We start from the raw sequence: 12,930 nt of genomic DNA, 5'->3' as shown, positions 1-12,930 counted from the left end.
ATATTGACGACGCCTGTTCTGCTTATAAATCAGTGGTTTGCTTTTTGTTGTTTGATTGTTATTCTGTTTTCATTTGCAAATTGGCTTTTTGTTTTCTGTATTTTTGGTTTTGACCAGCGTTTCCTTTTTTTGTGAAGCACTTTATGAAAGCTTGTATGAGCGTCGTATGAACATTAATCTGCTGATGATGCTAACAAACAATAATCGTTTGCGTTTCCCTCAACACGTTTTGACTGTAATAAGTGTAAACATGTTCAACTCCTAGGATGCTTCTCCCCATACGAGCTGAGCCAGACTCCCCCGGGTCAGTCAGGCCATAGAAGAACAACTCTCTGTTTCACTGGGTGCTCATTAGCTCAGGTCATTCTTAGTACCATGTTTTTTTATTAGGATCAATTGTCATTCCATTATTATTATACTAATAGTGTATAAATCATGCATTCTCGGTCAATCAAAATGAATAATACGATGATCGCCATCAGAAGCTTTATCAAGAAGAAAATCATCAAAGGATTTCCGGGTCCCTGACATAGCGACTGCTTGTCTGGCTGGCTGGCTGGTTGGTTGGCTGTTTATCTGCCTACCTCATTTCCCACAGGCAAGTCATTGTGCCCAAATTACCAAAACAGATGGCACAACAAAGTCCCCCCATTTTGGAACAGCAAGCTAAACGTTTGTGGAAGAGTTTAGGTCTTACTTCAGTGTGTGGTCCGTGTGGTCCGTCCAACAGATAAGGGGCCTGTGTGGTCTGTGTGACAGACAGCTGGACAAAGAGGAACCAAGTACACACAAAGACAGACTGATAGAGAACAAATGGGACATCAGAGATCATTATGAAATACAAAATTAAAGACACAAGGGTTGTATCACACACACGCACACAGGCATGCACAAAAGTGCTTGACTGATGTGAGTGACATGATGTCCAGAACCTCTATACGTTATAACACAGTGATGTTACCTCAGTTAACTGCATATATGCACCACATTATCATGTATCACAACACATGTATCAACTTCAAAATCATGGTCATTTCTGTAGGATTAAGAAAATATAAAAAGCATTTCCAGTGGATTTTATCAGCGCAGCTCATTCTGATAAGCAAACCTTCTCAAACTCAACTGTTAAAAAAAGTCCCCAAAATGCATAATCATAATAGATCCTTCAAAATTATAGTTTATAGTATCTGTAATTTAAATCAATCACATGCTGTGTTATAACATGAAACAGGTTGCATGTGTCTTTTTACAAGCAGCCATCACATTCTTTTTTAATCTTTAAATGTTGAAATGCTTATGAGTAGACATTTCTTCTCATATGCATACACCAAAAAAAACGTTGCCTCCTTCCAACTTCCAAGGGGAATACGTGTTGAAATCTGTCTGAAGTCTGTTTGAAGTATAGCGCAGCGAAGAAAGATCCAAAATATCTGCTATTGCAAGATAGACTTGACTCTTTCGTTTTTAGAATTTTAGAAGACGCTTTCAACCATCCCGTCCTGGAGTCCCTGTGCGTTATCACTGCAGGTCAGGTTGTGATGGAGCTGCTGGCGGCTGTGGGGGGGGGGGGGGGGCTCAGATCAGGGGATAACGACGGTGAGTGATGTCTCCAGTCACGGGAGGGCCCTGTGGGGGGGGGGGGGGGGGGGGCTCATAGCCCTCATAGATCTCTGCTTAAGTATTCAGCACAGAGACAAGCCCCCTTTAAGACAGTAGTGGAGCCTGCTGCAGCCCTAGGTGTGTGTGTATGTGTCTGTGTGTATGCGTGCATTGGCGTGTGAGTGTGGTAGTGTGCATGCATGTGTGTGTGTGTGTGTGTGTGTGTGTGTGTGTGTGTGTGTGTGTGAGTGTATGCTTCTGGCTGGTGTGTGTTTTTGTGTATGTGTTAGTATGTGTGTGTGTGTGTGTGTGTGTGTGTGTGTTAGTATATGTGTGTGTGTGTGTGTGTGTGTGGTCTGACCACAAGAGTGTTCACAGTCTGAGGCTCTGATTGGATGGCCTTGGATCACCACGTTTATAAGAAAAAACATGATAATAACAGCATATCTAGGAAATATCTTGCCTCATATGACTTGATAATAATATAATTAAATATGTCACCATATAATATTTAATTATTTAGAAGATGAGTAATATTGAACATTAATATTTGATTTTTGAAGGCTCCAAACGAAATCAGACATAACCCATCAAAGATAACATATATGCAGCCATGGCAACGAGAGAATCTTCCATGGGATGCACATTTTTATATTTAGTTCAGTTGTGATATAAATCCTTACATTTTAAGATGTTTGTATAATGGTATTTTATATATTGATGGTGTTCCTGCTGTATTATTTTTGCTAGCAGGATTATAAACAGAAGATGCTGACTTCTATAAATAAGAATTACAGCAATACAGGCAGAAGCCAGTATCCATCAGCTTAGTGCTGGAAAGAATATTATGAAACGTCATTACCCTGCGAGAAGAGACTGGTCATACAGAATCAGACCCCCGTTACAATCCTGAGTAAAAGAAAAACACACACACGCACACGCACACGCGCGCGCACACACACACACACACACACACACACACACACACACACACACACACACACACACACACACACACACACACACACACACACACACAAGCACACACCGTTCTTATTACACACACACACACACACACACACACACACGCACACACACACACACACACACACACACACACACACACACACACACACAGACACACACAAGCACACAGCACTACACGAATGGATAGTGATTTCATAAATATTTACTTCATTGCATAACCCATCTGTAATAAACTTGGGTCATAATCCGACTCTCTCCTTGGGTTTCTAATTTCTAATCCTGATGGCTTCCTTTGCGACGAGGGAGGCGACACAGAGCTGCGGAGGAGGAGGCTGTCTTCACACCCTGACGGCCATTTGTCGTTACCCAGACAGAATCCCGCTATCTGGGCGGAGAGAGAGAGAGGGGGAGAGACAGGGAGCCAGAGAGAGAGAGGGAGGGGGATAGAGAGAGAGGGAGAGGGAGAGAGAGGGAGCCAGAGAGAGAGGGAGAGAGAGGGAGCCAGAGAGAGAGGGAGGGGATAGAGAGAGAGAGAGGGAGAGAGAGGGAGGGAGAGAGAGAGAGAGAGAGAGACATAGCGAGAGGGTGAGAGAGAAGACACTGCTTCCCTGTTTCCTTTCACAACTCGTAGCAGCAACCGGCGAGTCGGTCCTTCACCGAGACTGTGACCACAACAAAGCGGTCTTGTGTGTTGAGGCTCGGAGGGGTTGGATACAGCCTAGCGGGGGTTACGTTACATTCTGTCGTGTGTCGTGTTCGTCTGGATTTCCTCGGAGCTGTTACAACGTTACCACTCATTTGGGATTTGCGTTTAGCAGCCCTGCAGCTTTTCGTAGCACCGCTTCGACCCAAACCACTCTCGTTACCTCCCGTTTCGGACGGCCGAGGTTTAATTCTTGTTTTTCCCGTGGCGACCAAGGCGGCATGAATGACAAAAACAAAGGTTGATGTCCAAAGCTCGCCGAGCCAGGTCTCTGCCTCGCCCAAGGAACGGAGACTGCTCCTCCGACACAAAATGGAAAACGGAGGCGGAACCGGGAGCTCGGACAATGGGCAGATGCAGCATGCGACTGCCGAGCAGCAACAACAACACCCGGACCCCACGTCAGGAGCAGCCGCGGTGCTGGCCGGCAAGTCCGCGGGAGAGAGTAAGAAAAAGAAGATCAACCGGGCTCCGTCTCCGGCCAGACCCAAGGACGTGCCCGGGTGGTCCCTCACCAAGATCCGCGGAGGGATCGCTACCCCGACGCTGAGCGTCAAACCCGGGGCCATACATCTGGGCAGCCGGGCGTCCCGGCGGAGCCCCGCGGGGAGCCCGGGTGGGAAGGACGGCAAAACGGAGAAGCACGGTGCCGGCAGACAGACGGGAAGGGCCCCGGCGTCGTCCCAAGCGAAGAGTCCTGGGGGCAAAGCGGGCAAAAGCGCACAAAGGAGAAAGACCTCAGACGCCAGCACCGGATCCGACGACTTGTCCAAGGACTCTGGCTGCGCCGCCGAGAAGCTCTCCCCGACCGACAGCAGCTCCGAGCTGTCCGACTGCGCGTCCGAAGGGAACAAGCTCTCCACGGACGCCGCGAGCAGCGACACCGAGTCCCGGAGCAGCCGGGGCGGAGGAGGGGACGGCGGCGAGAAGCCGGTGCGGGACCGGGACGGCGGCGTGTTCTTCTCGGACGTGTCCGGCCGACAACACGCCGCCAGCAGGAACGCGACGGAGAAGGAGCGACTGAGCATGGAGACCGGGGACGAGAGCCCGTCCCCCGGGGAGGAACGGTCCGCCACGTCGTTCGACAGCCGCGTCCCGGCCAGCACCTCTCTGGCGTTCTCGGACCTCACGGAGGAGCTGGTGGACGGCATGCAGGAGGAGTTCGTCCGCGAAATCGAGGAGCTGAGATCCGAGAACGATTACCTGAAAGTGAGTCTTTGGTTATCTTTGTGTTTTTTAACACACAGATAAACACACACACACGCACGCACGCACGCACACACACACACACACACACACACACACACACACACACACACACACACACACACACACACACACACACACACACACACACACACACACACACACACACACACACACACGTTTAGACCTATACCGTACAAAGATGCTCAGTGTAAAATGTAAACAACTCAAAGGGAGCAGCATGGCTGGATCATAACTGCGATATTCCAGAGAAGCCCGCGGGCTCTAGACTCTAGAGAACAGTAATAATAGCCTCGTAATATTTTTAGGTGTGGCGGTACCCTTTCGTATCACGTCATGTGGGTAATTAATCAGACCGTAAACTTGGCCCAAAATGGCACAGCCACAGTCAGCGATATTCAGCTGAAAATGACAAAGAACTGCAAATTACACAGCATTGGTTTCAGTGAGACTGCCATGTTTCTTCAACCCCATGCACGGCTACAATATGTGCACCATCCACACACAACACACACACGCACACACGCACGCACGCACAGTGCCAGCAGCATGCATGATATCAACAGCCACACACCAACCACGTGTCTTCATTATCACCCCTCCCGCATGGCTGGCGTGTTCAACCACTGTGGAGACAAACAGGGGATTCATGGCTCAGGGTATCGGCTCTCTGTGTCTGTGGAGAAGACGTACGGGCCTTTAACGAGCCGTCCACGCGTCTCCCGGTCGGGCGGGCAGAGAGCGGCTACCTGAGAATGATTCATGGAGGCGAACAAATCACTAGCTTCGACCGGCGCCTCCGTCTCACCTCTCCAACCTGCGCTTATTGTCCAGCCAGCGGGGATTAGGATAGGACTCCGGGTCCATAACCACTGGAGCCTGTTGGGCTAGCAGTTCACTGTGATGGACGCATATAGGGCAGCCCCCCCCCCCAACAACCACAGCGCCAACCCGCACAACCTACCGTAACCACCGTTGTAGTCGAGGGAGATGCAGATGGATCTGTTGGTTGCTGCTAAATGGTTGTTGTTGTTGTTGTTGTTGTTGTAGTAGTGTTGATGCTGTTGGCATGGGGATGTCGTAACTCGTGGACCCCAGTTGGATGAATGCATAGTGATAATAGCAGTCTTACAAACGCTAATAGTTTAGCGTTTGTAAGACAGAGGATGAGTTGCTGTGTTGATGCTACAGTCTCAGGCTGTCTGCTGGAGCTGGTGTGTGTGTGCGTGTGTGTGTGTGCGTGCGTGTGTGTGTGTGTGCGTGTGCGTGTGTGTGTGCGTTGCAGCTGCTGCAGGAGCCCCTGTGTAGACACCAGTGGAGTTAACAACAACAAACATCACAGGTCTCAGAATGCGGGTTCCTCCCCGGTTCCTCCCTACAGATACATGATGTATCACCGCGTCCTTCACCTGACAGTCCCCTTCCTCCCTCCCCGTCCCCGTGGTATACCCGGGCTTTGTTCCATGCCCTCTCTTGTTCCTCTGCTGCCGTCCCGCTCTCTCTCTTCTGTCTCCCTCTTTCTCCCCCGCCTCTCCGCTTTCTCCCCCCTTCACTCACCCACACCACACCCCGCTGTATCTGCAGTGTGTTACATCTCTGTAGTGTTGTTACAGTGTAGTTGTGTGTATCTGCAGTGTGTTCCATCTCTGTAGTGTTGTTACAGTGTAGTTGTGTGTATCTGCAGTGTGTTCCATCTCTGTAGTGTTGTTACAGTGTAGTTGTGTGTATCTCTGCAGTGTGTTCCATCTCTGTAGTGTTGTTACAGTGTAGTTGTGTGTCTCTCTGCAGTGTGTTCCATCTCTGTAGTGTCGTTACAGTGTAGTTGTGTGTATCTCTGCAGTGTGTTCCATCTCTGTAGTGTTGTTACAGTGGAGTTGTGTGTATCTGCAGTGTGTTCCATCTCTGTAGTGTCGTTACAGTGTAGTTGTGTGTATCTGCAGTGTGTTCCATCTCTGTAGTGTCGTTACAGTGTAGTTGTGTGTATCTGCAGTGTGTTCCATCTCTGTAGTGTTGTTACAGTGTAGTTGTATGTATCTCTGCAGTGTGGCCTTCATCTCTGTAGTGTCGTTACAGTGTAGTTGTGTGTATCTCTGCAGTGTGTTACATCTCTGTAGTGTTGTTACAGTGTAGTTGTGTGTATCTCTGCAGTGTGTTCCATCTCTGTAGTGTTGTTACAGTGTAGTTGTATGTATCTCTGCAGTGTGTTACATCTCTGTAGTGTCGTTACAGTGTAGTTGTGTGTATCTCTGCAGTGTGTTTCATCTCTGTAGTGTTGTTACAGTGTAGTTGTGTGTATCTCTGCAGTGTGGCCTTCATCTCTGTAGTGTTGTTACAGTGTAGTTGTGTGTATCTGTGTGTTTCATCTCTGTAGTGTTGTTACAGTGTAGTTGTGTGTATCTCTGCAGTGTGTTTCATCTCTGTAGTGTTGTTACAGTGTAGTTGTGTGTCTCTCCAGTGTGTTTCATGCAGTGTATCTCTAAATATACCCCGTGTGTTTACCTATTCTTCTGTATATTGATGTTCCCGGTAATTGTATCAAGCGAGGAGATAAAGTGTATATATGAAAACATAATGCACAGACAGCCATTCTGCGGGGCTATGAACATATCCAAATGATCCAGTTGATCATTTGGCTGAGGCAGCATTCAGCTCTTCTGATTCCCTGATTCTCCTCTGGTGAGTTGATCCACCAGATGACTATTTAATGAGCGGTCTCAAAGTTCAAGTTACCTCTCTATCTCCCGGGCACCCTCCCATCCTGCCTCCTCCTCCCCTATCTTTTATAAACACGGGGGGGGGGGTGGGGGGGGGGTAATTACCTACGCGTGGCGGTCAATATTATGGTCCAGGGAGCAGGAATCATTTAATTACCTCTCCGGTCCAGGGCAGCACACACCTGCCAGAGCTGTAACTTCATGAGACGGAAACAGGCGCCTCTAATGGCTAGTAAAATAGAATATGTACGTAATAGCCCTATAAAGATCTAATTTTTACAATCAGGTCCGTTGACGCTCAGACACACACACACACGCATGCTTGCATGTACACACACACGTGCAAGCACATACACACACACTGCAGGCACGTTAGGACTTTAGGAGCTGGAGGGTCGGTTGGGAACAGTTAGCGAACAGGAAGTGGTGGTGAAAAGGGAGCATCCCCTAAGTACTGTGTCTATTGACACAGCACCGGTCTGCTGCTGCCTCAGTCTGAGTGGGGCGTCCTACTGGCATGACTGGAAAAACACAGCCTATGTTTCCCTCTCTAGTTTACTGTTCAAATGAGGTCAGTGGACCTTACCATGCCCTTTCGTTTTCTCTCTCTCTCTCTCTCTCTCTCTCTCTCTCTCTCTCTCTCTCTCTCTCTCTCTCTCTCTCTCTCTCTCGCTCTCTCTCTCTCTCTCTCTCTCTCTCTCTCTCTTGCTCTCTGTCCCTGTCTGTCTCTCTTGCTCTCTGTCTCTGTCTGTCTCTCTCTCTGTCTCTCTGTCTCTCTCTCTCTCTCGCTCTCTGTCTGTCTCTCTTGCTCTCCCACTCCCTCTCTTTCATACCTACTTATGCTGCTGTGCCCTTACACCATCTTGCATTAATTATCTCTGTCCTTTTCTTACTCTCTCTCTCTCCCCCACTCTCCCTCTCTCTCTCCCACTCTCTCCCTCTCTCTCTCCCACTCTCTCACTCTCTCTCTCAATCCCACTCTCCCACTCTCTTTCCTTGACAGAAACAAACCACATGCTATGAATTGTTTATACCATAGTAGTAGTAGTAGTAATAGTAATCACACACACACACACACACACACATGTACACACTCTCCAGACTGTGTTTGTTACGCTCAGTAGAGACTGACCCATATTTTCTCTGTGTAGTAAATGATGACACCACCTTCTACATACGAACCACTCCCCTAACCCCTAACCATTCACCATATACCTAGCCATGTGTCTGTCTGTCTGTCTGTCTGGCAGAAGGAGCAGTGAACTAAACCCTGGGTGTCTGGTGTGTCTGTCCGTCCAGACATCAGCTGTGTTTTGGATAAAAAGTGACACAGCTGGCCGTGGGCCTTTGAACTTTGACCTGTCTGCAAATGAATTGACAATGAGACCTGCCGTCACACGCGTCCAGCCGGTCGTGGCTAGACGTCCGTGCTCAACACAAGCGTGTCTATCTGAATGAATTGTCTGCTGGAGACCTGTTATGTGTGTTAACGTTGCAACACACAACACATCAACCAGCGCGTCGTTTAAAATGACCTGGACACGTCTGTAGAGTCAACGCTGATCGATGATGATTTCAATCATGTTATCAATACAATCACATCCTGGTGGGTTCTACACTTAGAGGTACCGCTCCGTACCAAACCGTACCGCTCCGTACCAAACCGTACCAAACCGGACCAAACCGTACCGCTCCGTGTTCCTACGGACGCCCCTAAGAGACAACAGCTCTCGAGAGGAAGCTGCTTATCTTCATCTTATCTAACGAAATGCAATTAATAAATCTATCTAAGGACATCCTCACTTGACACTTGGCGGCTCTACGCTGTCGTAGACGATGACTTTAGAAGTACCTGCTGGCACCTTACAGGCCGTCTTAGCTCCAGTGAACAGGGAGGGGTGGTGGAGGTGAGGTGGGGGGGGGTTCAGTCGGTGGTTATCCGTGACCTCGGCGCTCAGAGGTCATCTAATCCTACCGGGCCTTTACGTAGTGAAGATGGAGATGTTGAAGATACGTTCTCTCTCTCTGTAGGACGAGATGGAGGAGCTGCGGTCTGAGATGCTGGAGATGAGAGACATGTACCTGGAGGAAGACGTCTACCAACTACAAGAACTACGTCAGCAGCTGGAGCAGGTAACCCCCTCAGACTCTTCAGAAGTACTTCTAGAACTACGGCTGCTACTACTTATTCTACTGCTACTACGACTACTACTAGGGTTAGGGTTAGGGTTTGAGGAAAATAGATAGATACATTAGATGCAAACAGCTTTATATATATATATATATATATATATATATATATATATATATATATATATATAGATGGAGATGTTGAAGATACGTTCTCTCTCTCTGGATGAGATGGAGGAGCTGCGGTCCTCCATCTCATATATATATATATATATATATATATATATATATATATATATATATATAGGTATATATGTGTCTACTTTTTTATACACATTTTTATGTTTAAATTGTTATGGTTCCTGTTTAAATATTCATGGCTGAATGAATGGATGGATAGACAGATGGACAGATGGCAGATATAAAGATATACAGATAGACAGTTATACAGACACACAGTTAGACAGACACACAGGTAGACAGATGGACAGTTAGACAGACACACAGGTAGACAGATGGACAGTTAGACAGACACACAGGTAGACAGATGGACAGTTAGACAGACAGTCAGACAGACACACAGGTAGACAGACAGACAGTCAGTCAGTCAGACAGTCAGACAGACAGGTAACCGCCCCCTCCTCTGTAACCAGGCCAACAAGACGTGCCGCATCCTGCAGTACCGCCTGAGGAAGGCAGAGCGGCGCTCGGTCCGCGTGGCCCAGACCGGACAGGTGGACGGGGAGCTGATCAGGACCCTGGAGCAGGACGTCAAGGTGAGGGGGGGGGGGACGTCAAGGTGAGGGGGGGGGACGTCAAGGCTGCTTCAGCTGCCCCCAGCCCAGCGGGCCGTAGTGGGTTTAGTTTACTCTCAGAGCCATCGGCAGAATGTAAACACTTAGAGAGATGGCACATGACATGATCCTCCCAACACACACACACACACACACACACACACACACACACACACACACACACACACACACACACACACACACACACACACACACACACACACACACACACACACACACACACACACACAGTGGAGGGGAACCCTTGTGTGTGCAGAAGGACCCCGGGCCCCAGTTACTCTGACACCCTGCATGTGACACCAGACACAATGAGGGCTCTATCCTTACCTCGCCCCGAGAGAGAGAGAGAGAGAGAGAGAGAGAGAGAGAGAGAGAGGAGAGAGAGAGAGAGAGAGAGAGAGAGAGACTGTGGAAGGGTAAGAGAGAGAGAGAGAGAGAGAGAGAGAGAGAGAGACCATGGAAGGATAAGAGAGAGAGAGAGAGAGAGACCGTGGAAGGATAAGAGAGAGAGAGACAGAGAGAGAGAGAGAGAGAGAGAGAGAGACACAGAGACCGTGGAAGGATAAGAGAGAGAGAGAGAGAAAGGAGAGAGAGAGAGAGGGGGGGATGATGTCATCCTCTGGGGTTTATCCCCGGCTGGTGTCGTCCCTCATGACTCCACGCCAGCTGTTGGTTTTTTTCTCCGTCTAAACGGCGAGGGAGGAAGGACGGCCGGATGAGAACGATTTAAAAAGAAAGTGAGCCAGGGAGGGGGGGAAAGGGGGGGGTCCTCTTCTGACCGGACGTTCCTCTGACAGCCTGCCGTATCTTTTAGTCATTTGTTGACATCACCGGGAGAAGAGGGGATTGGCCGGCCTCCGTTTCAAATTCAAACGGTCTGCAGCCAATCAGGGCAGAGCAGAGCGGAGAACAGAGGGGTCACTGTCAGACGGACGGAGAGGGAGAAAAAAATGGATTCCATTACACATGTAACGCGGGGTTTCTGTTGAGCGGCGGTGAGTGGGGCTGCAGAGAGAGAGAGCGAGTTTGGGCGGATAGTTAAGTTAAGTTAAGTTAGTCTGGAGAGAGAGAGAGTTGCTGGTTCTATCGTCCACAACAATCAATGATGTTGTTCATTCTGAGAGTGGGGTCCTCACAGACTCCAGCCCAGCATTAGAACGCCCGTGTACTAATTCAGTCATTAGAGGAAGAATCACGCTGGGAACTGGAACTATAAATAGTGCATCGTTACATCATTAGATAAACCAATTGATGTAGATAACAAACAGGACTAGACACAGACCAGCAGTGGTGCTGGGGACTCTCTCTCTCCCCGTCTCTCTCCCCGTCTCTCTCTCCCCGTCTCTCTCTCTGTCTCTCTCTCAGTCTCTCTCTCCCCGTCTCTCTCTCTCCCCGTCTCTCTCTCAGTCTCTCTCTCCCCGTCTCTCTCTCTCCCCGTCTCTCTCTCAGTCTCTCTCTCCCCGTCTCTCTCTCTCTCAGTCTCTCTCTCCCCGTCTCTCTCTCTCTCAGTCTCTCTCTCTCCCCGTCTCTCTCTCAGTCTCTCTCTCAGTCTCTCTCTCTCCGTCTCTCTCTCAGTCTCTCTCTCAGTCTCTCTCTCTCTCTCTCTCTCTCTCTCTCTCTCAGTCTCTCTCTCAGTCTCTCTCTCCCCGTCTCTCTCTCTCTCTCAGTCTCTCTCTCCCCGTCTCTCTCTCCCTCTCTCTCCTTCTCTCTCTCTCTGTCTCTCTCTCTCTCTGTCTCTCTCTCTCTCTCTTCTCTCTCTCTCCCCGTCTCTCTCTCAGTCTCTCTCTCCCCGTCTCTCTCTCTCCCCGTCTCTCTCTCAGTCTCTCTCTCCCCATCTCTCTCTCTCTCAGTCTCTCTCTCCCCGTCTCTCTCTCAGTCTCTCTCTCAGTCTCTCTCTCTCCGTCTCTCTCTCAGTCTCTCTCTCAGTCTCTCTCTCTCTCTCTCTCTCTCTCTCTCTCAGTCTCTCTCTCAGTCTCTCTCTCCCCGTCTCTCTCTCTCTCTCAGTCTCTCTCTCCCCGTCTCTCTCTCCCTCTCTCTCTTCTCTCTCTCTCTCTGTCTCTCTCTCTCTCTCTCTCTGTCTCTCTCTCTCTCTTCTCTCTCTCTCTCTGTCTCTCTCTCTCTCTCTGTCTCTCCCCGTCTCTCTCTCTCTCTCTCTCTCTCTCTCTTCTCTCTCTCTCTCTTCTCTCTCTCTGTCTCTCTCTCCCCCCGTCTCTCTCTCTCTCTCTCTCTTCTCTCTCTCTCTCTCAGTCTCTCTCTCTCAGTCTCTCTCTCAGTCTCTCTCTCTCTCTCTCTCTCTCCACACGTGGTGCATCGTCTCCTGGCTACCGCACACACACTGCCAGCTCAGGTTACGCCACACAGAGTGTGTGAGTGTGTGTGTGTGTGTGTGTGTGTGTGTGTGTGTGTGTGTGTGTGTGTGTGTGTGTGTGTGTTTTTGCAACGTGTGTGTCACGTGTGTGTCACGTGTGTGTCACGTGTGTGTGTGTGTGTGTGTGTGTGTGTGTGTGTGTGTGTGTGTGTGTGTGTGTGTGTGTGTGTGTGTGTGTGTGTGTGTGTGTGTGTGTGTTGGCTGAGTGGCCTCCATCCTGAATGATCTCTTCTGGAACAACAGCGTGTGCCAGTGACCATGACGACAGAACCTCTCCTCCGACCGGATGTTTACTGGCTGACTCAACGTGACGCTTGGCGATGACAAAACACAAAGCGAAGCCGCTCTGTGTTGGAGGATCACAGCAGAGTACAGCGGGGCTCAACC

General features: G+C 49.3%; 1 protein-coding gene across 1 annotated transcript in view; it reads left to right on the top strand.

Annotated features, from left to right (window-relative positions):
* The first annotated feature begins 3,155 nt into the window (after positions 1-3,155).
* Positions 3,156-12,930, top strand: part of mtcl2 (microtubule crosslinking factor 2) — a 24,551-nt gene continuing 14,776 nt past the window's right edge. Inside the window, exons 1-3 of the mRNA XM_084473608.1 lie at positions 3,156-4,498; positions 9,262-9,363; positions 10,014-10,136. Of these exons, the coding sequence (XP_084329734.1) occupies positions 3,515-4,498; positions 9,262-9,363; positions 10,014-10,136 (1,209 nt within the window). The 5' untranslated portion in view covers positions 3,156-3,514. The remainder of the gene's footprint in view (positions 4,499-9,261; positions 9,364-10,013; positions 10,137-12,930) is intronic.

The sequence above is a fragment of the Micromesistius poutassou genome, assembly GCF_964030765.1.
Source record: "Micromesistius poutassou genome assembly, chromosome: 10".
Taxonomy (NCBI): domain Eukaryota; kingdom Metazoa; phylum Chordata; class Actinopteri; order Gadiformes; family Gadidae; genus Micromesistius; species Micromesistius poutassou.
The sequence above is the reverse complement of the archived record's forward strand: the minus strand, read 5'-3'. Positions and strand labels throughout refer to the sequence as shown.